Here is a 27,705-nt window from a genome sequence, read left to right on the forward strand (position 1 = left end):
TTCCTTCCTTCCTTCCTTCCTTCCTTCCTTCCTTCCTTCCTTCCTTCCTTCCTGTGTACATTTTAAAGTTTTTTCCAACCACAGCATACTGCATCAAAACATAGTTTTGTAGCAAAGTCAATATTCAGAACAAAGACACATTTACATTAGTGAACACATTTTTACAAAAAAAAATCTGTCCTATAATATGGGCTTAAAATCCCACATTATATCTTTCAAATTTCTAAATTTTTAAATAAAACAATGATAATTTCTGCAACTAATGTAGATCTTGATTGACTGCCTATCCACTGTATGTTTGACATCCCTTCCCAATCTCAGCAGCAGTTCTATAACTTGTAATCAATTTTTTTTAAAGAAAAGCTAATATTTTCTGTCATCCATGTTACATGGATTCAAATTCACATATTTCTTCATGAAGTGCAACTGTGAATGTGTTGCATTTTACTTGCTGAGCCATCAGTATTTTGCCCCACAATAGTTTGATATTTCCCACAGCTGGGAAGAAATGTTTCTCCTTTAGATCAGTTATTTTCTACTCCTCCTCCATATGAGCCGTATTTTTAAAGGCATCTGGGAGGAGACAAAAGGTTGACAACGACCTAAAGGCCAAGCAAGCGTTCCCTCTGTTCTACACTTGCTATCCTTTCTCGCTGAGATTAAACCCATAAAACAGGCAGGTACCTTCTCTGCCCAGATAGGGACAGACAGTGTTTGTGTGTTGGTGTCTGTGCACAGTGTATGCGTGTCCACGAGGCAACAGAGGAGCTGTTTGTTAACCAGGATGAGAAGGAATCACTAAAAGGGGTAACCTAGCAACAGACTGCTTCAGGTCCTGGCTAGTTCTGTCTGTTTACACATGTAAAGGCATATATGAAGAGAGCTTTGAATGCATATGCAGGTGCTGCTTGTGCATGGAAAAATGTACATGTGGCCACGCAGGAACTCCAGAGAAGTGGAGGCAGCTGAGATGTGCAAATATATTATTTTCATTTTGTATTTTCTCATTTGCTGCCGGCACCTCTGGGGCCAAGCTAATCTCCGCTAATATGTGTTCGGGTTGAGCTATATTGTTTTCTCCAGTCTTTATGAAAACAGTTTCCTGCCTAATACACAAAGATGAGATAAGAATAATAGTTCAGAGGAGCTTTAAACAATGAAGATTTTTTTTTCTCATCAAGATTGATTAAGACTGAGAAAGCAGGTGGAAATAAAGTCACATTTCTGTCTGCAGCTGAAGAAATCTGCTCTAACTTTAACTCAAAATCAGGTTTAAAATTCAAAAGTTTGTGGCCTTACTGCTGTGGTAGCATCAACCCTTACCAGGTGATTTGTCACATACAGGTTATTATCACTCAAAATATATTAAATCTTAATCAATAAAATCCTAAAATTAATGTTTACTTATTTAAAAACCTGAGTGTTGATTTTGCTTTGATTCTTTTTGATGATGCAAACATGGGACTGTTGTTCTGTTCAGTTTGTCTATTTGTGTCTATCAAATAAACCTAAATAAAATAAAATAAAATTTATTGAAAACAAAAGTAGCTGTAGCATCTTACACTGACACACAAAAATTGCGGTAAAGGTAAAAGTAAACCTGTGTCACCCTTGCAGATTTTATTTCAAACGTTAGAACTGTCTTATTTTTTTTGCCACTTCACAATTTTGCTCTACTTCACTCAAAAATGTTACATATTGTATTACTATTCTTTTTGTTTTAATGTGAGAAAAAGTAAAAAGCTTAAGGTGTATAAATACTTTTTAAGGTGCTGCGGTGAGATCAGTTTTCATTAGTTTGATTCTTCTTGTTTCTTTTTCCTCCTGTAGACTGACTGGTAAATAAAAAAAAAAAGTTGTGGAAAAGGCAGAAAAGGCACATTTACTGCTCCAAACGGTGAACATTTACCTAGAAGGAGAACATCTGGGTGCRTATCATCGACCTTGCAGTCTTGCTAATGGGGAGATTTAGTTCCAGGGGGAGTATGATTAGAGCGAAGTGTCGCCTGTCATTTTAGTTTCACCTCTTTCCACTTTGTCGTCTTTTCTCTTTGATGTGGCGCCTCTTGTTTACCAACTCCAGACTCACTCTGTTTCACACAACATCTCACATTTTTTATGTTTTTGTTTTAAATTCAGTCAGCCATCCGGCACCTATAGGTGCGTAAAAGCAAGTCTTTATTTTGAAGGCTTTTGCTCACGGTTTGCATTGAGGTTCTTTCACAGAATGACCAACTAGTTCAGGGTCAGTGTGAAAAACATGCACTCTGATATTTGAACAGCTATTCCACCAGGAGCTCCRATAACCGGGACAGAACAGCGCAACAGAATCTCCGGCTGCCTGAGCATGCTGACCTTTTATGACGACAGTCAAAGGTKTCATTGTCATCATCGTGAGCAMATTTTGTTCTGTATATTCTGGGTCTTTTACATTTTAAGAGTGCTTATTCAAATTTTGYGTCTGTAAGTGCTCCACGTTGCGATAGGCGGAGGCCAACGCCTTCACTGCCGCCTTGTTTGGSTTTCCACTCAAAGCAGGAAGCCGACACACGAGAGAGGGAAATAATTGAGCGCAGAGAAGGTGAAAAGGCTCGAGGGGATATTTGTGCTTTTGAGTATAAATTCTGGATATCATCAAAGTGCTTGGCTTCTGAAAATGAAAAGCAGGAAGTGGAAGATGTTTTTATGTAAAGATGCCCTCTGGGGATACTTTCTTTCCGCTGAAGGAGTGGAAAGCGTTAATGCACGTCCACCTTGAAGCTCTGGAACATGTTCGATAATAAACCTGTCTCTGTTGCCTCTTTGAGCATGTATGCATGTGAACATGCACATGCACCCAAAAGGTCCATTTGTGCTCTTTATTTCCCAGCCTGGCTGCGCGGTGTGCTCCATAAAGGGTTTGTTTGATTTTTACAACACTCCAGCTGTCATGCGTCATTTCTGGGAAGCTAATTTTGAAAGCCGTTTGGGTTCACAGTTTAGCTGCTCTTGTTACACAACCGCTTATCAACAGCAGAGTAGATAGAAATGAGTGTTTGTGTGCCATCCTCTTCGCAACCAACCTCCTTGTCTTATAGGAAAATGTTAATTTGCATTATTAAGTCCAATCACTGCTGCATGTGTGTTGTTTGGGTTCATGATTCATGAAGGATGTAATCTCTCAGAGCACATATTGGTTACGGGACAACGCTGTGCTTTGCGTGCAGTCAGCACAGTAAACTGAGAAGCAGATAAACTAAGCAACTGGYTTTAAATCRGTTTAACAGAAATTGCATAAAAGCAGACTGCACTGMTTTAAAGTTTGTCTTACATAATCCAATGTACTGAATGTAGCAAATAAGAACTGAACTTGCAGTTTTCGTGATAGCGCRGGTTTTCACCAGCATTTGCCCATCAGTGTGATTCACGTTTTAACCAGCATGCCTTCAAAACGTTTCCACTTGTGCAAGTGAGCACTTTGTTCATTTATTTTTTTCTCCCTACTCAATCTCTCTAAAATATGCAACAACAAAAAAAGCGAGCGGCTTTTAAGCGACACTCAAAGGATGTTTGAGATGAAGGAAAGTGGAATAAAAGGTTAAACAAGCATAAGGGAGGCCACAGATTTTCTCATGGGAATAAATGGATTGCCGACTGATTCCCATAAGTAGACTGCAGCATATTGAACTAGACGGGAAAATGGACCCTCTAACAACATTAAATAAAAGACAACGGCTTGATACTTACTGAAGGATAAAAAAGCTCAGCTCAAGCAGATTAACATGAAACTAAATGCAGGACTCTCTTTCAAAATATTACTTTGACAGTGGGATTTTTTCCATTTTTCACCTCGGGCGATTGCAAGCGGAAGACTGCGAGAAGTTGATAGAAGAAGAGGAGTTTAACTGTGGATGAAGATCCTAGTTTATCGATTTACAATCCAAAATGGTTMCAGTTTAGGGTAAAATCAAAAGTACTACATTTCAACCTACCTAATCTGTATTCACCTTTAATATGCAGTGGAAATTGAAGGCAATACGAAATAGCTTCAGAAAATCTTAAAAGTTTCTTGAAGTAAAAACGTACTACTTCAAATGATTYCCTTGCAATGGGGAAACGGTGACAGTGTTGCAYGGTGATTTAGTGAGACAAAGYAACAGCACAGTGACTGACTGGAACCTGCCCCACAAAGAAGTACAAACATTAAGTCGAAAACCGATAAGCCTTAAGCAAAACATTTAACCTTGAAGCAAAAACAAATTCTCAAAATTACTCAGAGACAGAAAGACAAGAAGCCATTCTTACTCATTTAAATCCCAATGAGAAAAGTATTTATTCTGCTACAGCTTGAATGATACAAATGCAAGTATTGAGGCTCTACGTTCTCTAATGTCCTGCATTTGTGGTGCTCTGGAGTCATATAGGAACTAACTGCGCATGACCAAACCAGCATAAACAACCTGATAAATTGTGAGCAGAGCACACAGACTACTTACCCAACGGTAAAAGTGAAAATAATCAGGACAGAGAAAGCAATTATGAACAACGGAAAGCTAAAAACGAGAACCGGAAATAAACCAAAACCAGAGAGCGTGACATTTCAGTCTGTTAGGATGCGTTTGTCTAATTACTTCTGCCTATTTCAGGTTGTTTGAATCTCACAGAAGAAGTGGAGATTCTGCTTTTATACTGTTACCATGTTTTAAAGAAAAGAAAACAAGCAGCAGCAGCATGAGGTTAAACAATTATTCATCCATTCATCCACAAGATATATGTAGGTTTTTTTTTTTGAATGAAGCATGACCCCTAGGAAATACCGCTTCAAACAATAAAACAATGCATACCGTGTCTTGCGACTGGTCAGTTTCATCTCCACAATCTGGACTTTAGGACTGCATATTGACTTTTTATCAATATATTTTCTGCCATGTCCTTRGAGTGACATTCTCAAGGATAAATGAGAAACTCTTTTTGTTCTTTCTTTTTATCTTTTTAGCCGAGGAACATTTCTTATCTCAAACGCTGGTGTCAAAAGCTGAATTACACATGATTATTTATGCTCTTATTTCATCTCGTCTTGACTGCTGTAACCGTCCTTTCATCTGTTTGAATAAGAAAGATCTTGACCTTCTCCAGTCAATGCAGAGTGCTGCTGCAAGGCTTTTAACCAACATGTGAAAACGACAGCACACCACTGCTGTTTTAATGTCTTTACGCTGACAATTGGTAAATTTTAAAATGCATTTTTACATTTTAGTCTTTACTGAAGACCCCTGTGAGTTAATTTGATCAAACACTCCAGATGAGTTTGGCAATAAACAAATTATGAATATGTGGAAATGCGCCACATTTAACACAGTAATGTATGGTGGAAGATCTCAGGTGATGTGAGTTTGTTTCTCTTTCAAAGAACTGAGAACTTTCTTAGAGCACATAACACTCCCACAGTAATACCATAACATTATCCGATGGAAAACAGGTCATGTTTAAGTYCATAAGCAGTTCAATGATCCTGAATATATGGTCACCTAAATTCAGAAATTATTCACCGGACACAAAATCTGTGTCTTTCATGGTCATCATAGCCACCGTTACCTGAATTGTGAAAACAGGTATTGGTCAACAACCCCCTTTCTGTATTCTTCAAAACCGTTGCATGTTGAAAGAGAAACCTGAGGCTGAATTTAYACATTTTTACCAGGTGCTTCAATACATCTGGAGGCTGCTTTATAGTGATATCTTAGGGGGATGATTAATATGTCAAACTGGACTTATGAGTCTGTCAGTTACAATTTCTGTGTCTTACATCCAACAGGTGACGGGCTTGTCCAGAGAAAAAGATGAAAGTGTGTTCGTCTGGCTTTCTGTCTAGGGTGCACTGTTATCTGATCTCTCAACATGTTCTTGGAAAAAAAAAAGTACACCACCATCTCACTTCCCTGGAAGACCCCTCCACACCCCACCACCGCCTTTGTCTCTCTCTCTCTCTCTCTTTCTTTTGTTCGTTCCAAAAATGCTCGGTGTCTCACGCTCAACAGAGGTGTCCCTGCCCACGTACACCCTCCTGCTCTCTTCTCTCAATTGCTTTCATTCCTCCCGAGCCTCCCAGGTGTATTCTAACTCATGAGCTGGGGCGGAAAGCCACACTTCATTAAGGCCTGCACTGATCCTGAGGTGCTGGAGGAGCCAGAGGCAAAGTCAATGACAGAGTCAGAGTGAAATCTCTCAGTTAGGCTGCAAGGCACGCATGCACAGCCAGGGGCCAGGAGACGTGGTTTCACCCAGGGGCTTGCTCTGCACAAAGAGAGTCCTCGTAATTAAAGCTACGCAGGTAATTCAAAACCTTTAAAGACACAAGCGGCAATGTTTTGACTTTTTTTTTATGACTTGCAGCTTGGAATACCATCCAATTGTGTAAAAGAGTTGACTTTATATTAGACAAAAAACAGTTTTAGTTAACATTTTTTCCATCTGTGTTTTAACCACAAAAGTAATAAACGCTATTTTCGTGCAAGATTCACATCTGATTTGATCAAAGCCTCTAAGGAATCTGTCGAAATATTATCTGTCAAGATAAGGGAGTTGAGATCTTACATTTCAGCCCAAAGAGAGTCAAGACTACGCTATGATAAATGATTCAACGACTCATAGTTTTATGACAAACAGAAGAGATTTGCGCTTTCCTTCACCGGATGAAGGTATCCTCGCTGTACCAAATCAGCAGTCTGTTCAGTGACTTTCTTTGTGGAAGACAAAGGCGGTTCACAGGGTTTCTGGGCACAGTGAGTTGTGAAGTGTTTGGTTGAAATACCCATCCATGTTTATGTTCTGGTGAACGTCTGCACACATGGCCACATATGTGCTGGCACAAGAGAGGAAGACAACAGAAGCAGGAACAGATCCACAGAAATCAAAAGGGCTTATCACAATGCTGAATGTGGAAGCTGATRGATTATAACTCAAATAACTCTTTAATTTCCTCGGAGATAATTGTTTAGGGGTTGTTGTTTTTTATCTTAGCAACACCACAGACCGTATGTCTGACCTCAGCTTCTTGACGTGAACCTTAACCATAAGAATTAAAAGATAATCACTGATCAGGTTTTACTGATTTTACTGATTAAAAATTAGGATGCCCCCATACCTCCAGGTAAGCTGATGGGGCCACATCCTTTGCCCTGAGGGTCTTCCTTCACCATGAAGATGGTCTTCTTGCAAAGCCTCCAGAGGCCAAAGTGGGCCGCCTCACATGTGGCGTTGAGCTTCTCCACCCTGGGACTCAGGACGGCCCAGTGATCTGTCACCACTGCCGCCAGCATCGCAGACATGCCGACGACGATCACCACAGACGTGATCTTGACCTTTGTCACCTGCTCCTCGAACATGTTGCAGCTTCGAGTTGGTGCGCGCCGAGCCGTGGGTGTGCGCGTCCGTGCTTGCCACCGGTTTGTGTCAGCAGGGCGAGTGACTGGACAGACTGCCGCAGAAGTTGCTCCTGGTCCTCTATATTTTCAGTTCTTGACATCGGACATTGTCTCCAGATGTTTTGCCGCCTTCACCACACCGCCGATGTCCTCTGTTGTCGCTCTTGCTCTTCAAGGGTCTGTCTTTTTCGTTCTCCGCCTTGTGCCTTGTGGTTGGTGAAAAGAGGCCAGATAACAGTGCCCCAGTTTCTGCCTCTCTCCTCTCTTCCTCTCCCTCCCTGCTCGCCTTTGGTAAACTAAGGCCATTCACTTAAATGAGCAAGGTGTGCCTGGATGTCTCTGTGCTCTCTACATCAATATTTTGGAGCAAAGCTATTGGGACCAGTGTTAGAGCAAGATTGATTTAAAGTTTTAATACAATTTGTTGATTCAGATTTTTTTCCCCCCTGCAATTCTTACAACATCAAAGGCCATCATATGGGAACAATCGTCATGCTCTGACACCAGACTTTAATATTTCATCACTCTTCCAAACACTTATCAATCCATCACTTATCTGGAACATTCTCTGTCGCATCTCCCTCTTTTTCTTATTCAGTCCAATCTCGTTCAATTGTTGCAGGTGCCATGCGCCATGGGACTCCTCGGGGGAAAGATTTCCTTTATTAGTTGGCGTCTGGAAATGGCTGATCTACTTCCTCAACCAATCAGCTGTCAAGGTTTGAAACAAGGGCTTCACCTGATCCCGGCAGCTGATCCAGATTTTTGTGACGAAAAAAGGGGCTTTTACTTCAAACCTGTAGAATATTCATGCTGTTGACATTGTTGAGAGAATGCATTACACATATTTGTGCCGAGTTCTCAGCATGTATTAATTTAACGTACGTACTTAAAACCACAATTCATTTGAAAGGCTGAAATATTACAGGCTGTTGAGCTCTCTATTATTACCGGTCAGCAGGAGCTTTATTAAAATATGTAAACCGTTCAAATCTGATAGMCCTGAATTGCACAACCAACGTCTTGCCCGTAAAACTCCCTGCGTAAGTGGACAAGCTTTTTATAAACCACTGCGCCCCACTTTAGATGGGACTCTGGCCCATTTTCAGCTCTGACACCACTCACACAGCTCGTGGGGCTTTATACTTTAAACTTTGGGATATTTAAAGCTAAACATAAAGTCAAGGGGACACAAAATACAATCCAGGATTGCAGTGCCTTTCAAGTGTTTCCACAACTACAATCCATTGTTACTGTGTTTATATGTAATAGACCAATGTAACAAAAATGACAAAAAGACAAAACTGATGCAGTTTTCGTCATTTCTTTACTAATAAAAATCAGAATAGTGTGGTTTGTATTCATTTTCAGCAGCTTTTACTCCTGTAGTACCTCGGTCAATTTGCTCCAGGGCAGATGTGGCTACTGTTCAGTAGCTTGCCATCACCAGCCTGTGAATGTGTGTGTGAATGACTGAATGACTGAATGTAGTGTGAGGTGTTTTGGGGTCCTCTGGACTTGAAAAGGTGCTATTCAAGTGAAGGACATTTACATTTGCCAAATTAAYTTGAATTACTTCAATAGGCAAACAGAGGCAAATTTTCTTTGTATAAATCCAGCTGAGAAGGCATCAGAGGTTTATAAGTTTGTGGTTTTATTTTGGATAAAAATGTACCATTTGTGTATATTTTTCCCATTGTATGTTCTAGTACATTAGTCTCTCTTTAGCTTATATTTTATAAACTGTAGAGTACTCACTATTTAGATGCAGAGAGACTCGTATTATTGCAACCCAGAAAAGGAATTAAAACAAACTTGGATCCCAGAAAAAATTCTTCCAGAACAGAAACATTTAGTTTTTATCATTACTTAGAAACTGTGGAGTACTCATTACTTTTACAAATTTAGAGCATACTTAGAAAGTCCAGAGAATACGTAGCAACCCAGAAGTCCAGGGGATACTTACTTATACTTATTTAGCAACCATGATTAGGAGTATCCAGTTAATTTACTTTGGATCAACATTATTAGCTTTTTCTTCTTTCTTTTGGTTTGTTATTTTGTATTGCACTTTGTATTGCCTTGTTGCTGAAAATGTGCTATATAAATAAAGCTACGTTTACCTTCTTTTTAAAGCATATTCATGTGTGCACAATTAGGAGATCTGTAAAGAAACAAAGCAGTTGGCTTGACATATCAGATTTGTCAGAAAACAACATAATGTGGGCAAAAAGAAAGTGCTTGGCGAAGAACATCAAAGAGTGTCAAAGTCTGAGAGATGGTGGCAAACCCCGTGTTTATTATCACAACCTGCCTGGTTGCATTTGCAGTAAAGGTGTCCCTCTTCCAATGACAGACTCCACTCATCTCTAGGTGTGTGTAATAATAATGTCTTTTGGCTTTTCCCATCTTCCTGGYTGACCCCCTGACCTGTTATTTGTTCACGGTCTCCTCTCTGGCTGCATAGAGACCAAACGCCTCACAGCTGTCTCTAAGCAACAGACGAAGGATGTGGACAACAGCAGTGACACGYCACCCACAGCGCAGTGTATCATACCCAAGGGATCACCTAGTGTCAGTCGACTGGTAGGAGAAAGACAGAACAACACCTGACAAGGAAGGAATATCTGAATCATCAACTGAACGTTTTCTTTTCTTTGTTTTTTTGTTTGTTTCAGATGTCTGCAACCACGGACGTGCTTCATTTTCTCTGCGGGAGTAAAGATGGATTTAAAGAGATATTATTTAATTGTGGCTGCCAGCTTCCCTGTCACGATCTTTATTCCACCATAAAACRCAACCTTAATTGGTGGCTAAATTTACCCAAAGCTGACTAGATTGCACAGCCTTCAGAGGGACCCAACTGCGTTCATTCGCTAATGACAGGCAACGTTGCTCCAGCTAAATTAGACCATCCGTGCCTCAAGGCCATTTCTATGAGGGTCGTGTCAGTCTCTGCGTGTAGAACAACAGGATCAGTTACAGTGCATCCTCACCTGCTTGTTCTGTGCATTTAAACGCTTCATCTGTCCATTTAAAAGAGGCTGAGGTGATGTGGGATGGTTGAATTGTGAGTTAATGAGCAGAGACCCAAAACAATTCAATTAGGTGGAGATTACAAGGGGATGATGTAGCTCCGTGATTGTGCTGCAATATTGGATGTTTATATCAGAGGATGATTTCCCAAGTTGGATTACCAGTTGTTGATGAAAATGAAATCTCACCAGTGTGGTTCCTCTCATTTTGTGGAGCGGTTTTATAATTTTGACATGAGGCACAACATAGAGTGATGTGCAAAGCTAGAACACAGCTTTTTTTTCTAGCATATTTGGTTATATCAATGTTTAAGATAAGTCTAACCGTACTGAGAAATTCAGGGAAAATCCTGAATAAACAACAAAACTGGATGAAAGATCGTTTTCATGMAATCCAAATTTAGAWCATTGCTACTCAGCATTTGACCTGTTTAAAAAGCAAAACYGGTTTAAACAGAAAAGAGGCATAGAGCAAATTCAGCATTCCAGCTGTGAAGCATGAAGGTGGAAGTGTCATGGTGTGGGAATGCTTTGCTGTAAGCAGGGTCTGGCCACCTCACCATTAAAAAAAAAAAAAAATCACAGTGAATTCTTCTTCGTTTCAGAGGACGCTTCCAACACGAGAAAAACTGAAATATCACAGGACATCTAACAGACTGGCTGAAATAGAAAAATGTGAACATCCTGGGTAAAAATTAGAATTTTGATCCCATTAAGATGAGGTGTTTCTCGGATTTACAATCCGAGAAACACCTCAAACATTTCCTAGCGTAAGGCAAACGTTCCTCAAACTGATGTTGGAAACTAGTCAATTTCGACAAGAAGTGTCTTACTCAAGTTATGTTAGCCCAAGGGAGAAGAGTGCAGTTCCTTTTTTCACTGCTAGAATTTTTTTTTCCTGTGAATATAATTAGTGAAATATGTGTAAAAGGGTTATTTAAAAAAAAATTCAAGTGAATCACTTTTTTTTTCCAGGTGTAAATAAAATATACAGTAAGATTAAAACTAAACACTGAAAGTGGCAGCTTCTCTGTTCAAAGAGGTCTGCCACAAACAATGCAAAGACTCCAGCCAGAGGGTTGCAGCTTGAATGGAGACGGCGGCGATTTAATCTTGAGCAGCAGAGAAGGGAAAGGTCAGCCACCGACATCTGACCAAAGCACAGCAATCAGAGGTGTTCAGTGACAAGACGAGCAACCCTGAGTTGATTAGTAACAGCTGCAACACGAAAACAGAAAAACGTTCATCAAGAGGTCGGGTTCATACATTTTTAATACCTTCAGTGTTTGATCAGGTGGTGAGAAGGTTTTCAAGCAGTCATGTACAATTCAACTCCTCCCACCTAAATTCCTGCAATCCTACTTCCCAGAGTTACTAATTTCTCCGTGCCTATTCCTGTCTCTACCTATTGATGTCTTGATTTRAAGAATTAACAGCTGATTTTTTTTTCTACCAGCCAATGAATTATCAGTTGTGGCTAATTTCTTTCATGTAAAGAATAACAAAATGTCAGAATGCCAGTTTACACACCAGCAGTAACATGATTCAAACTATCACTTAAATAACAACAATGATGGTGAAAAAGACATTGTGATTTGAAGCAGGAGGCAGTCATGTTTCCACTGGTCAGCAGCTGAGAAAGCAGCCAGTTGACCAAAGTTTATGTAGGAAACCAAATCTGTCTAGCTGCAAAAATAAAAAAAAAGGAAACTCTCTGGCGTAAACTCAATAAATGCACGGTTAAGATTAAATGGTGGAATCTGTTTTGGCCTGTATGAATTGCAATCACTGTTCACACTAAACGGCTCTGATTTTTTCATGAAGAAATCACCACCACAAAGTACAACAACAATGGCCCTGATTTTGTTTGTTTATTCAGGTACAGTATGCCGGGGGTAGTAATACATGAGTTAAAAAAATTTTTTTTCTTCTTTTTGTAAGAATATTGAAAGTGGGAAATACAGCAGATCATAAAAAGGCACTGAATTACCTTTACATAAGAGATTAGTTTGGTACTGAACATGGTGTATAATAGAACTCCTCAGTAAAAAGATGGTAGCCTCAGATTATTCACTTTTTTTATTCTGTGCAGCTCAACCGGTTCTTTACCTTCCCTCCTAATGATCCAAATTTTAAATGCTTAATAATGACAATAGAGAAGGTGCTTTATTATATAGTCAGTCATAAATTAGTGTAAGCACATACAGTAAAATACAGCTGCCGCTCATACATGGAATAGAAATATAGTTTCTTTTCCTAAACATACTCACTGTACTTCACCTTACAAAACGAAATACTTAATAGAATCACCGACTCATAACAGAAATACTAGTCTTAGCTGAATATAAAAAGGTAAGTTGAATCACATGATCATTTCCCGACTGGTCAGAGTTTGATTATTGAGAYGATCTTTCATTAAATGATGCTTTGAATTCTCTTTTCACATAGGCATGTATTTTTTTTAATTGYYATTATTATACTTTTATGTACAGCTTTACATTACAAACATTGACTTTTTCAGACTGATATATAAAAGTGAAAGACCTACACTGATGGCTTTTTTTTTCTTTTTACATGTGCTCTTCATAGTATGAAGTATTGTCTCCACTAACACTTTTCTCTGGTCAACTGAGCGYAGCRTGCTCAGACAACACTCACAGTATTTACTAAAGAATTTCATGGCATTTTTACTTTTCTTCACTTATTGTTCTCAGGGTTTTGTCTTTGTCACTGGTCCGGCTTCTTGCAGACCTCAAAGGATTCAACCTGCCACAACTTTGCTGTATTTCCTGAGAGAACTAACACACAGAGCAGTCAGGAACCTGCAGCGCAGCACAGATCTCGTAGATGGGGATAAATCCTTGGGAGATACAGTTCCACACGGCTCCCTTGGCTTCTGTGCAGGATCTTTGTTTGGCAGTGGAGTGGCAAGCCTGCCAGACGTTCAAGCTTTGACAGACACACAAGAAATCTCTGCTTAGTTCTAATCATTATCTCTTAAAAACTTGACGCCAAGGCTCTGTTTGGAGCCAAAAGACGTCCTGACTTTTTTTTGGTGTGTGTGTATGTGTGTGTGTGTTTGTTAAGCTCAGGCTCCTCTAGAGCTTTTTTGTCTTTCGTTTTAAGACACATTCCTCCTTTTGAGAAGGTAGGCTCTTATGCAAGTGCAACCGCTTGCATGAGTGTAAAAATTTTTGCTCCGTTTTCTGTCCAACTTTAGAGGGGTCAGGGATTAAAGAACAAACAATACAGAGATAAAATTAGCCTAAATACTAAACATTCAGTACATCACAGTTTAGTAAGGATATAATTTTGTAAAGACACCGACTCTCTTTCAAGGCTGTATTTAGAGCCTAACATGGAATACAACGAGAAACTAGAGATAACGCCACATACAAATGGAACAATGAAGAATATGTTTCGTTTAGCACCATGTTGTTAGAATAATACATCTGAATTACAAACCTCAAGGTTTCATTCTCAAGTTTAGCTAAAAGGTGTGGGAATAATTTGTAAACATTGAACGTGTTAGCAGACTGCTCATATTTGAACAGTTYAAAAATAAAAAACTGAATTGGCTAAAGCACAGATCTTGGTAACTCTGTACTGCTTCAGTGAACTTCTAAAAGCAAGTGATTTTCTCCCCGTTTTGTTAATTGGCTCATCTGCTCTCCTTCTCACTGTCCTTCTCTCTACTTGTGGTCCTTTCAGAAAATTGAGAGACTCTTTTTTTTTTCACAGGGTGAGCTGCTCCAGTACATCAGACTGCTGATTTTACACCGTCGTTCAGGTCAACCTTGACCTTATGATCCTCGTACTCACACTGGCGTGGTTCTGCGATTTACTCCATCCTTTAAATCGTTTGGGAAACAGTTATGAACCTGCAGGAATTCAGCACTTCCCTCGTGCTCGGGGCTATATGTGTTCTCAGTTACGCTGTCCCTYGCTAGGGCATACATGGACAGCTCATCCAAGGGCCCGCTGGAAGATGTTGCCCCCTTCATGCCACCTACAGGCGAGTTCTCCCTAGAGGCCTCCGTAGAGTGCGAACTGGCRCGAGACGTCCTCCGGCGGTAGCGGAAGCTGGGTATCCTAGAGTATGGCGAAGAGGAGGACAGCGAGCGGATGAATTCGCGCCGCGCCTTCCAGCGGATCTCCTTGTTCTTCTCGATGTAGATGTTGATGACGAGGACGGCGACGGTTTCGGCCACGATGAAGGAGAGGGCGTCGAAGTAGAAGGACCAGCCATAGGAGTAGGTGTACTTCTTGTCGTCGTCCCGCTTGTCACCTGGATCCCCGGTGTTGCTCGAGATGTAGACAATGATACCGATGATATTGCTTAGGCCTGGTGAGAGGAAAGAAGGATAACTACTTCTTGCCATGAAAAACATCTGAACGTTTCTACCAGCAAAGATGAAACTTATTTATCATCCAGTAAATGCAGGATTTTCATCACTTCTGGTACTCCAAGTGACATTTATGATCATTGCACATGACTGAGAAGTGTGGCTGTCTTTAAGTACCGCATGAGTCTATTAGTGCCACATCACTATTAATGGAAGAAACTTTAATATTCCAGCCCACATGATTGAAGCTCGTTGAGAGCGAGGCTGGCAGTGTGTGTGTGTGTGTGTGTGTGTGTGTGTGTGTGTGTGTGTGTGTGTGTGTGTGTGTGTGTGTGTGTGTGTGTGTCTTTCTGCTTACCTGCGGCTACAAAAAGAATGCCTGCACTGAGGAGTACATTATTTGTCTTGTTGTACGCTCGCCCCACACCGACACACAACCCGCCAAGCATCAGCAGGGTGGTGCTGAGGATGGGGAACACACTGAAGGCCCGAACAACACCTGCAGAGAGGCAGAAGAGGTGGAAATCGCTCCAGGATAAATCCGAATTCAATTAAATCAATAGGTAGCATTTTAGCATCCATGAGACAGGTGGGACAATCTGCCAGCACAAATGTTGGCTGCAGTGTCCACAAATGAGGACAAGAGGCAAGACTCCAAGCTAACAGTTCACAAGCTCTTTCTATCCAGTCTGAAAGATCTCAAGCAGTTTTGAAAAGCAGAAAAGGCAAAATCTCTGCGTGTATAAATCTGGTGAAGGCATATGGAAAAATACCTGCAGACACTTTTGTTCATATAAAATACAGGAAAATTATTTTCCTCGGAATGAAATGTGAAAAGTAGAAATGACTATGAATTCTTGAGTATTTTTTCCTCTTTTGCTAAATACAGTATTATATGCAGCAGAACAGTTTTTGAAGATAAAGAAAAAAATAAAATCATTYTGTAACTTTAACAATCTCATCAATTCAATCCCACACTGTCTCACTCCCACTTCCAGAGAACTCCCATTATCATTTATTCTCTGAATCCTTGTTGTGACAAAGCTTGGCTAATCAGCTGTGGGTTGCAATAAGAGTACTCAATGACAATTACCACCAACAAAAAAATGAATCACCATTTTTCACGTACAAGGTTGGATGGGCTTTATTCAGCAGTGTAGCCTTTTATTGAGCCCTTCTTTCATTTAGTTTGGCTAATGGACATAACCTGGACTGAGACCAAAATCTGTTAAGTTCTCTTGTCTTTCTTTGTATTTAGTTAGATACTGATTCTGCTTTCATTAAAAATAAGATCCTTTACAAACTGAGTATTTAATGCAATATGAATAATGTCTACTTGCGACAAACCCACCAATACAAAGCTATAAAATAAAATATTAGGACGCTGCTCTTCATATTTTAAAAATGCATAAGATAATGTGTTTGCAAGGGTTTTTTTTGTCTTCTTTACGTTCTTGATGGTTAGTTCTTGGTTTAGCTTTCTGTCAAATCTATAATCCAGCAAAGAGTCATGTCTGAGATTTCCATCCTCTGATTTTAAATAGCATAATTAGAGTTTGAGTGGCGGTTCTCTCTCAGACCAGCACTATCTTTTAATTAAACCACAAATAATATGCAATAATTAATAATTATAATAAACAACAGTAGAGTGTGCATCATTTGGAAACTGATTATAGCATTTTGTGACTGACACCGTGGTTATTTTAGCTATAAACTTAAAAAAATATATATCTTCATTCAAACCTGAATGTTCCTGACATCAATGTGAAATTTCTTTTAAATAAGTTTTTTTTTGTTCATTTGTTTGTCTTTTCGCAAAGAATTGACATCGAAAGTGATGAGATTCAACACTTTTCCCCACTCTGAACCAACTTTTTATTTAAAGGATTTGTTTGCTGACGGACCGTCTTTTAAAGTAACTAATTCAGTTACTAAACAAGAAGGCTGTCTTTGAACTTGGACAAAGAACCAGGCGAAAAGAGATCTTGATGTTAGACTTAACGGTTGAATATAAATTGTATTATAGTGTGTAAGCAAGACCTGCTGGTGCTGATTGAGACACAACCAAAAACAAACTCTGTTTTATGTTTCCTTCTACAGATTTACCTATTATTTTACTTCTTAGGAACAAAAAGGTGAAATAATTGAGTAATCTTCAAAAGTCTGTCTTGCTACAGAAAATGTTCTCGTATTTTTGGTTCCATGTGCTGCACTGGAGCTTTTTTTGGGGGTAGGGTGGATTTAATTGGAGATAATGATAACCACTAATTATATGCAAAAGACAATAGACAACATGTTATTCTGGAGGACTTGTTTCCACAGCTGCTGATTAGGGAGCCAGCTGAAAGACCTGACCGACTGAGGATGATGCCTGGCCTCAGAGACCGAGGCTGGGCAGCTTAGAGCTGACCTGCAGGTAACAACTGGAGCACTGCAGCCTTTTCCCTGCCAATATTCTTCTCATGGATTAGAGAATGGATTATGTAACGCTGCTTGCAAACTCACAAGTAAAGGATTGCACTGTTTCGTTTTGTTTTCCAAAGCAAAAGTTCAGCTGGACATAAATTTGGCTGGATCGCCAGGGCTAAATCTCCAAGTAACAACAGGAGCAATAGGAAATGTCACCCATCTATTAGCAAGTACAGGAAGTGGTCACCACAATTGCATGTTACTGTGCAGTTATGTAGAGGAAACATGATGTGTCATGAAATTAATCAAAGATGATTGATACTAAAAATATTCTGTTATTTTTTTCTTCAGATGACCTCTGTGGAAGGCTTAGTGTCCTCTACTAAACATGCCCACAGTTTTATCACAGGAGAATTGCTACGTTACATCCACCTTAGGAGTTCTGTGGATGGATGGCTGCCATTCAGGTGTAGAAATAAAGGTTGCTGCTGTCAACATCTGAAGGGGATTTTTTTTTTTAATGCTTGTTTCATTTTATAGTCTCCTGATCTGTAGAGGTTTGGAGACACATGAACTTTAAATTGGATTTATAGGCCAGCGCGCTGTTATTGTTCGAACCAAAGGAACAGCTTTCAAATAGCCTGCCACCAGTTTCGGTGTTGATGGCCAGCGGGTTCAAGGGTCTGTTTGAAAATTGAGGTGAGCAATGGAAGAAAGTAAACACAAAAATGTATATTATCTGCAACCTTTAGGTAATTCCTAAATATTATAATCTAATCACCTGTTGACAGAACCCATATGGAAGCACATGAATGTAAAAGTGAAATTTGAATGCTTAAACTTCTATATACACACCACATGTGTTTTTCAGAGGGAAAATGCTGACAGATGATTCTGTCATCTGTCACCATTTTACCTCAAAGGAAAAGTTTTCTTCTTTTTCAGAGGTAAACAATTGTAAAATAAGGCAATTGTTGCAATTCATTTTAATTTAAGTATTATTTTGGGGGCAATTTTACCATTGTTACTGCCTCACGTGGTTTAATATTTCCAAGCTGTCTTTGATTTTCTTTACCTTAGTTTCATTAAGATCAGAATGCCTCTTAATAAACATTCCAAAAAAACATGCCACATCCTTCTATATGAATTATTATCCACTTGCGGTCCGTCTCCAAAATCAAATACTAGAATAATACAGATATGTGGGTATAGTATTTGCCTTTAAAGGATGGACTGAGTCAATAACGCCTGATAAATAGGCYGAGTGGGCAACACTTACGCAGCAGATATTCAGAGCGGTCCGTGTCGTAGTCGTCGTCATCAGTAAGGTGGTTGATCCAGTAGCAGCTGCCTTGATTGATGCCTGCAGCACAAAAAAATCAGAATKAGTCCACATACCAGTGATTGGTATATTCTGGTACTGCTGAGAAGGATAAATGCTTATTTTGCATCTTCAGAAGGGAAACCAAAAAAATGTGGTCACCACTGGAYTCAGAATTCATTGTATTTGGGTATCAATTAGTATTTGGATAAAATGTGCCCACTAGAGTTAGAAGTTCCTTACACACAAGCATGGAAGTATTTGTAGCAGATGCACAATGAAAATGGTCAACTATAAGTCTTTTCTCTTGCACAAGGACACACACACACACACACACACACACACACACACACACAAAAACAAAGAACAAGTTTGAGCTTTTTAAAATTCAATACGCCTGTGTATCCTACATTTTCTTGTGCATCTCTTTCTGCATTATATGTTGATACAAATGAAGCCCCTAAGTACCAAGGCCAGATAGAGATCTAAACTGGCRTCTGTGCGTGTGTGTGTGTGTGTGTGCGTGTGTAGGGGTGTGTATGTGTTTGGAAAAACAAGCATGTATGCTGGAATGTGCTACTTGAAAAACAACACCAGAGTCACTCTGTTGATTCTTCTGTGCAAGCCTGGTAATTGAACGCGATCAGTGACCCTTTTACCGCAACACTTTGAAGCCGCTCTGGATGTGCCTTTGTTGCACATCTGTGCTGTGTGCGTAAAACAAAGAGGAATTAAGGTTTGAAGATAATCCACCGCTGATATGCCGTAGGCTGTAGGCCATAGAAAATGAGCCAAATCGTATGTGTGAAAACGGGGGGTGTTACACGCTTACTAATGCTAACGTAGGATGCTCTTCCATATTTGCAAATCATTGATATACATAGAGCTTCTTTTTTTTTTTTTATCAGATAAGCCATAGAATCTCCTGTCTTCTTATCTTCTGTGTCTGTTTTGTTTTGAAACCCTTTCTCTGATAGTTTATCATTGCACATGTGTTAGAGGTAGGGTTAAACTTTTAGTCTCTGCACACATTTCAAGGTGTCACAAACATATGGGCTGCACTTATTTTACCACAAGGTGACCAGGACCGATTCATTTTAAATCATACAGTTTTAGAAATCAAAAACATTAAAACTATAAATTAGATGATGTCACCAAGCGGATTCTCAAGAACGTTTCAGGCTATTTCACACATTACTTATGTATTAGTGCAAACAATTGTTGTTTTTCGACTCTGTGGTGTAATTAAAGCCTATTAAATCTACCCATATAAAAACCCTGTCTTTTACGCTCATGTTCCCCTGCACTTAAATATATAAAGACACCATTGCCATTCAGGATGAGGGTTTATTCTATAGTGAATCAGCTGAGTTTCCAGAAAACTTTTCTTAGCTTATTCTTTGTATCTAACAAAGACTTTCCCAAATCAAAGAGCAATCCCCTTTTCATCTTTTGTACTTTACCTGAAACCGTGGATGAAAGCTGTCCTACCACATAAATGCCAGCCTTCATTTACTGCAGTTTCAACAGATACCTGTCAGCTCAATTTTACAGGTGTCTGAAGGTAAGCTGCAGAACTGTGATTGTCTGTGGCAYGGCTTTTAAGGGCGCAATGGCTTTCATTAACTAGGTCTGCTGCCTAATAAGGGACATCAAATTAATTAGTGTCAAATCAGTCGGCGGAAATGTAGCACAAGTTTCTGTGTCTAGTCACTGGTGGAAAAAAGGGCTCTGTACTAATTTTAAACCACAATGTGAGACTTAAATAAAAAAAACAAACATCTTGCTCATGTGGAGAGCTAATAAAAACACAAACACCTGTCTTGTGCTGATAATTGYKGTGCAAACACCAAATCATGCCACAGGGTGTGTAGCAGAAATAGTTCAYATGTGTCGCTTTGTCCTCTCAGCAGAATAAAACTTAAAAGTGATTTTACAAATTGTTAACAGCAGAGAAAACAAAATRTTACTATTAAGCCTGTTACTATGTTTATCATGCTTTTTTTTCCTGACCAGTTCCAACAACTGACTCCACCCACTCTTACGAGTTCAGCCAATCAGCACCAAGGAGTATGAACAATGCTCCTGGACTCCTGGTTTGACTCCATTACTTGCACCAGCCAAAAGCATGTGAAGTGGCATTGCACCTGGCAGAGCTCGATGTTCAATTCTGATTTTATCTGAAATCTGAATTTCTTGTATGATAGTTCACATTACTTTTMATCTTTTAAGTGGTGGGACAAGGATGTTGCAGAGACCCACTTCATTCAGAACTTGAGGATGTTGAGAGCAACTTTTGATATGTCAGCATCAGGACCACATTCAGAAATCTGATGTGGGCCAGATCTGACTTCTTCCAAACGTGTGGCTGACCTCCTTGAAAGCATATCATCATTTTATTCTTATACTAATAATATTACCCAGTCTGCTTATTTTCATCTTTATAGCATTAATTTTGAATGTCTCTCGTTGTCCGTGACCTCATTGCCTYTCCTACTGTCTACAGTAATTCTCTCTTCTYTGGTCCCCCTCATAAATCCCTCCATAATCCTCCACATCATTTAGATTTTAGTCACATGCATCACCATTAATACTGCTGGACTTTAACACATCACCCCAGTTCTACAGCCATTGCACTGGCTTTCAGATAAATTCATAGTGGAATTCAAAATCCTCCTGCAAACATATAAGGCCATCCACAGACTCACCCATCATTATTTTCCAGTTCTTCTGTACAATTCTACTTCCTCCTGCTCCCTCAGGGCGTCATCCTTCATCCACCTCATTGTGCTCTCTGCCTGCCTTGACACCAGGGGGAGCAGAGCTTTCAGCCGCTAAATTCCCTGACTTTGGATTTCACTCCCACTGGACATCTGAATCTCCTTCTGATCACATCTACATTCAAAACTCACCTGTTCAAAATAGTACACTCTACAATGTTCCATTTTATTCTGTGTAAATTTGTAATTCAATTGTTGTTCAGTGTATTCTKTTAGTATATTGTTGCTATTTATAGATTGGATTTTAAAAATCGCATTGCATTAATATTGGTAATGGCATGTCAGAGACAATCTGTGCATCTTTGATACACATTTTCTCTTTAAAGTGTAAGTTTATTGTGACTATGTGCTTGTGTGATGTCAGGAGAAGAACACAGTCACTCTCACAAGTGTAAACATCCATGATAAAATGTMAGGATTTTGTTATGCGAAAAAAAACTAAATAAAAAATAATAACCCCGTCGCAAAATTTTAAATATGTTTTTTAATACTTTGCACCTTCTGAATCGATATCAAACTACTTTTGCATACACCTGCCATGAGTTATAGAGAAGCTAATTAAACTTAAATACATTTCAACTGTCCTTGACTTTTCACATTTGTATCATTCAACTGAAGTCACAGTTTTCAAATATGTTACAAATGATCAAAATGATCTCATTGATCAAAGGTGTCAGTCAGAAGAAGGGTTAAAAAAAARGCAAAGCATTGGAAAAAATATGAGACAAAAGGAAGTGGACAATAAAAATGAGTTGAATTTATTGATGAAAAGATGAAAATCAAACTGGTCAGGTAGTTCCTTCAGCTACACTAAAGGATCTGCAGGGATTTCCCACAAGAACTGGTTTGGTTCTTGTTCTGATAGAAATCGTCTTCCTATGTCCTGATTAATGACTCAGAGACAGAATTATTTTCTTCCAAAGAAAATATCTAGGAGCTCCCAAAATCTTGTAAGTTATACATGGTCTGATAAAATCACAAGTTGCGTAACATAAAGTGAGCATATAACGTCAAGTGTGCATGTGGAATGTCAACAAACTTCATGCAAAGAAGACTGAATATAGAAACTGAATCAAATGGTGCGTCTGACATTTTTTTGTGAACTGTGTATGATAAATCCCCAGAGATAGTATGTAGATGGGGAAASGTTTTTGAAATTATTCATCATGTTCTTTAACAAAAGAGAATGGGAGGAAATGAAATAGCAAAAACACAGAAAACAAAACAACGAAAAATATTTATATGTATTGGAATCCACGGTAAATAGGGTTTCTGTGAGCATTCAAGCGACGCAAATTAGCAAGAGAGAGAGTGAGAGTGAGGGAGAATGCAATCACAATAAAAGCTATTGTGCAATCAGGGTCAAAGGGCAGCACAGGAAATGTTTATAAACTAAAGAGCAAATAAAAAGTCTGCATTGGGAAGGGAAAAGTGCGAGAGTAACAAACTGGAAATTAATTATRCACGCTTAATGTATCAAAAGAAATAATGGGTTCTCTGGCTCTGACTGGAGTTTAGGAGCCCCATACTGAGCATCTCCTTCTCTCCTCCATAGCAACCACTGTGAGTCTTTAATAAGCTCATTTACATAAATAGTCTCCAAGGATGCTTTTTGACATTTTCATTGTTACTGATACCCATTAAATAAGCGATAGCATTTCCACAAACATCACCTCTAAACAGAACTGTCAACACAAAATGTAGGAGACAACAAACAAGAATGTCCATTTGTAGGCACACGTGTGGATTTAATTGTACAATTGCTGTGGCAGTAATAGAGCAGCAGACCACAGGAGAAAAGCAAAGAGCTATTATTTWAAAAAAAATAAAGTTCAACCATTTGCAAACACATGCTTAAGGGAAAATTGTTATAACCATATTGATAGATGAGGGTGCTCAGACCTACCTCTATACATTTCTTTGTTTCTAATGACCTGCTTCAACATGTCTGGGGTCACAGCCAACAGTTTGGACCTGGGGTACATCTGTGCATCATGGTGTGAATACAGTGACCCACTCTCACACACACTTTAAATGCTTTGGTCCAATCAGTACTACCTACCTCTATAAAATAACCAGATGAGCAGCACTCCAAAATATTCAAATGTCAGGGCAAAGTAAACTAGACGCACAATCAGGCCCAAAAAGGAGACATCTGTGATAAACGAGCTTAATCAGTGACAAGCAGACAACAATAACAACATTCTATAAAATTTAAGCTCATATGATTACAYAAAATCACAAAAGTCAAAGAAAATAGTTCAACACAAATTCCTCACTATGTCTTTTAGAGTTTGTCAGAGATCTGTAACCAGTTGATGAGAGCATGTASCTGAAACATTTCCTGTTTTTGCCCTTTGAATATTTTTGGGGTGCTGGTTATTCATATTTTTTGTAGTTCTTAAGAACCAGGCACCCATTTCCTCTTTTGTTACATTGGAGTTGTGCTCACTACCTTCCTCCTCTTAAAACAATGCATGTATTCGAAGTKCTTAAGGAGACAGATATCATCAGGAWCTAGCAGAATGCTTTAAAGGTTTCAGTCAACATCTGCCTTCCAATAATAGTCTTCAAGTCTTCAAGAAATATTCACTAACTTCTGTCTTCCTACAGCAGAACAGTTGTGTCTCTGTTTCAATTATGTTAGAGGGACAGATCTGAAAAACATTCCCTCAGTTTCCAGAACACATCAGCTTTGAGTGGACTTGGAAAACAAACAGTAGTCAGATCCACCAAGAGGTTAACTCAACAAGAAGTTACCAAACTTTTTATGCACAAAGGGAACCAAATATGCACACACACCAGAACAAAGAAGATAAGATTTTTCTCCATCGTATCTTCTATGTTCTGGCAGTGAAGAAGCTAGCTAGCATAGCATTAGCACACAGCTAAGTATCACACTGAGACATTTCCTGAGCTCCAGTTTTACATGTTACAACTGTGATTTATTTCAAGGTTTAAGATCTTCATGGTTATTTCATTAAGTGATGTTTGTTGCACTTAAGAAAAAGGGTCTCGTATGTAAGAACATATGTAAGACACACAGGACAATGGATCTTGGGGTAAAGGACGACAACTGAATGTCTCCTGTGGTGTCGTCTCTGTCCTTGAGGGAGAGGTTAACTTGATTGATGAATCAGGTAGAGGAACAATGGTTAGCATGCAACGCATGCAGGACAATATGGTTTGAGAATTCGTTTAGGAAATCTATTGTTTTCTATCAAGACGTTCATTGCAACTTTAAGACTTGTATAAAGAATGTTACTTTGTGTTCAACAGTGTTCATTATATTTAGCATAACTGATGTTATCTTTGTTGCTTTACTGTTGTAACTCTAGTGAATATCCAAAGGCACATACATAAGAGCATGTGTGCATACTCTTATGGCTGAGAGACATTATTGCAAGGGCTGAAAAGCATTTGAAAGGTGATACTACAAAGACATTTTCTGGCTCACTCTAATCAACCGCCTGGATCTAATGTGTAATTAGGGTTTTAATCATTCTGTCGTGATTTAAAGTTAGAAAAATAAAAGAAGAATTCAGATTGTACTCACTTTAGGTTATGCTTTAAAAACAGCCTGTTCTATATATGAAGTGCACTGCAAAAGAATTCACACCCTTTCAATATTTTCACATTTTGTGACAATGCAACCACGTCCTTTTTGCGCCAGTAATTAGGTTGGAAGAAATGTAAATTAACCATGCACTTATTGAATTGTATTTAACTGCAGAGAACTTGTCGACAGAATTTGATCCAAGAATGAATGAAAGATGGTAAAAACTACATGTCTTGATCGGATTTTATTTCATTTATTTAAATTTTCTATTACATTTTAAATTGACAGCTCCACAAAATAGAAATTATGACTTGCTAGAGACAAACAAAATTCAAAATATAGTTTCTCCTACAAATAAAGTATCCTGTTAATAACAGGAGATCCACAGGGTAGATATCCTCACAAATAATTGCAATGGGCCTAATAGAAGTTTTGAGCAAATAGTTTGTAATTAATCCCACACACAGTCCAGAAGGACAGCTCTGCTCCTGTGAAAATCTGAACTCTGTCATCGCTTTCTAAAAAAGTTTCCCACCTAAGAAGGCAAATGTTTGTTATTTTTATATGGCATTTTCTTTGTCAATCACTGTAATTTTCAAGTAAAGAGATAAAGAAAAACAGTTTATCAAATATAGCTTGCAATAAACATATTGCCTCAAATTGTTTTCTGCTAGATACTATTGTTACAGAAATAATTGATTATTTTGAAGCATTGCAAAACCACATTAATATAATATTTGCGTGCACTTTGTGWGACGTGTTGTGGGATTTTCGCATATCCTTTAGGCTTATGGTAGATTGTTTATAGGACTTTTCTCCTCGTTGCTTTCTTTCAACAGCAGCTGATAAATAGATGTCTTGTCCTCACCTGCTGTGGATCTGTGCAGTTCCTTCTACAAAATTGCCAAGAACAAATTGACTCCTCTAAGTAATGCTCAAGGTAGATGACTGGTTGACTATAGGGTTTCTTGGAGTCCTGTAATGGCATTAAGCTCGATGCTTTGACTTCCTCATTTCAACACTTCAGTGGCTTTGCAGCTAGATTAATGACCAAACCAATCAAAATTGACATTTATATTTTGCATTACTAGAAGCCTTTATTCAGTGATGAACATGTATTACTTCTACACGGCTTAATAACAAACCCAGCAGAGTTTCAGCTGCGGTTCTACTTTAATCCCTATTACCCCTGGACCTCCAGCAGAGATGAGAGCACTCAAAGCTTTACAATAAGTTAAATGATTAAGTATTTGCCAAGCTAAAGGGCTTAATGTCCAAAGCAGGCATGTTCCCACAACTTTCAATGATTCACCAACACATAAATTAATTTGTTGTGGAAGCGGGGAAAACCGGGCCAGCAAACAAACTTCTCCAATATTTTTTTTTTCTTCTCTCTGTCATTCAGTCCAAGTGAGGATGAGAGAAAAGCAATTTTGGCAAAGACATCAGTGATTCAGCGTTGATATGACTGACAGTTGGTTAATTAAATTGTCACCAGGCTGCAATTTCTTCAAACACAGCTTGAGTTCGACTGTGCATGTGTATCCAAGTTGTTGGGAGAAAACTGAGATTTTACGCCACATGTAAGCTGTTGTGAGTCCTATTATGCACAGTCAGTTAAAAATGCACACAAGCAATTGATTCTCGGTGTTATCTATACTTATGAGAAAATTACTTGGAGCCGTGTAAATATTTCTATGTATGTCAGGATTTTCCTACTTAATTGGATGTTCTACGTTGTCATTTCTAGCTGCCTTTATTTTGTTTAATTCTTGTTTTTTAGGGATTTTGCACTTGTTTGAAATGTTTTGGATGATTTACATTTATCCTGATTGAATAGCAAAGATTGCTCTGGGTTTCAAATAATCTTAAAAATCAAAAATCTTAACTTTGCTGTGCTGATATTTGCATCTGTATCATATATTTGCGATGGGTGGCAATAAAAAACCCAAATTTAATTTAGCTAGTGCATGGCAAACACAATAAATTACACAGAAGAAAAATTGACTGCTTTGACTCAGTTTTTCCTCCTTCAAAACATAAAAAAAACTAGCAAAACCACTCTGATTTAGGCAGACATAAGGTCATCCTCAGTTTTTTGTTTGTGTCTCACAAGGAGGAAAACAGGGTGAAAGATCCGCCCCAACTGTGTTAACAAATAACCAACGAAATGATCTAGTTTTTCTTGGGTTCACTAATTAATACTGCACTTCCTAAGGTCCAAATGTCAAAATCACAAGCAACTTTAGTTAAGACATTTATATTGCACATTTACAGTATAATTTCTGAAAAGACAGTATTTTTTGGTTTCAAATAGAAAGCAATGTAGGGCTGAGTTATAGAAGTGTCAATTTGGTTTATGCAAAAGATTGACCAATCCAGCAACAGTTTAGCTCACCTAGTGACATCATAGCTTCAGTTAATCCACAGCATTGGAGTTAAATGAAGGGACATGTGTGACATCATTGAAAAATAAAAATCTGTAACCTCCAAATCTCTGTTTAAAAGCAGGTTGAAAAATGTAACTGATGTATTTATACATGCTTACATGCAACGTATCAAATGCAAAGCTTTGTTTTCAGGATATTCCATCACTGTAACTCTACTTTTCACTTTAACATGATCACAGTATGTGGCTGTAGTGTGGACTGAGCAACGGCATTAAAAAAAGCAGCTTTATGAAGGACAGAAAAAGAAAGAATTTTTTGAATAAATAAATAACTGAAACTTAGTCTTTTGAAATCTAGTCATTTCCTCTCTTAAAGTGTTGACTGTGGTATACATTTTAAAATATTCACCGCGGTCACAGTGACAACATTTTAACTTAATCCGTAAAACAGAAAACAATAAGT

General features: G+C 38.7%; 2 protein-coding genes across 2 annotated transcripts in view; both read right to left on the reverse strand.

The window, feature by feature from the left end:
- Positions 1-7,630, reverse strand: part of cacng1b (calcium channel, voltage-dependent, gamma subunit 1b) — an 11,918-nt gene extending 4,288 nt beyond the window's left edge. Inside the window, exon 1 of the mRNA XM_008416841.2 lies at positions 7,124-7,630. Coding sequence (XP_008415063.1) covers positions 7,124-7,364 — 241 coding nt within the window. The 5' untranslated portion in view covers positions 7,365-7,630. The remainder of the gene's footprint in view (positions 1-7,123) is intronic.
- Positions 7,631-12,290: 4,660 nt separating this feature from the next.
- LOC103469267 (voltage-dependent calcium channel gamma-4 subunit-like) overlaps positions 12,291-27,705 on the reverse strand; it is a 20,259-nt gene continuing 4,844 nt past the window's right edge. Inside the window, exons 2-4 of the mRNA XM_008416840.2 lie at positions 18,473-18,556; positions 15,143-15,283; positions 12,291-14,783 (exon numbers count right to left, since the gene is read on the reverse strand). Of these exons, the coding sequence (XP_008415062.1) occupies positions 14,257-14,783; positions 15,143-15,283; positions 18,473-18,556 (752 nt within the window). The 3' untranslated portion in view covers positions 12,291-14,256. The remainder of the gene's footprint in view (positions 14,784-15,142; positions 15,284-18,472; positions 18,557-27,705) is intronic.

Source organism: Poecilia reticulata, linkage group LG8 (genome assembly GCF_000633615.1).
Source record: "Poecilia reticulata strain Guanapo linkage group LG8, Guppy_female_1.0+MT, whole genome shotgun sequence".
Classification (NCBI taxonomy): Eukaryota; Metazoa; Chordata; class Actinopteri; order Cyprinodontiformes; family Poeciliidae; genus Poecilia; species Poecilia reticulata.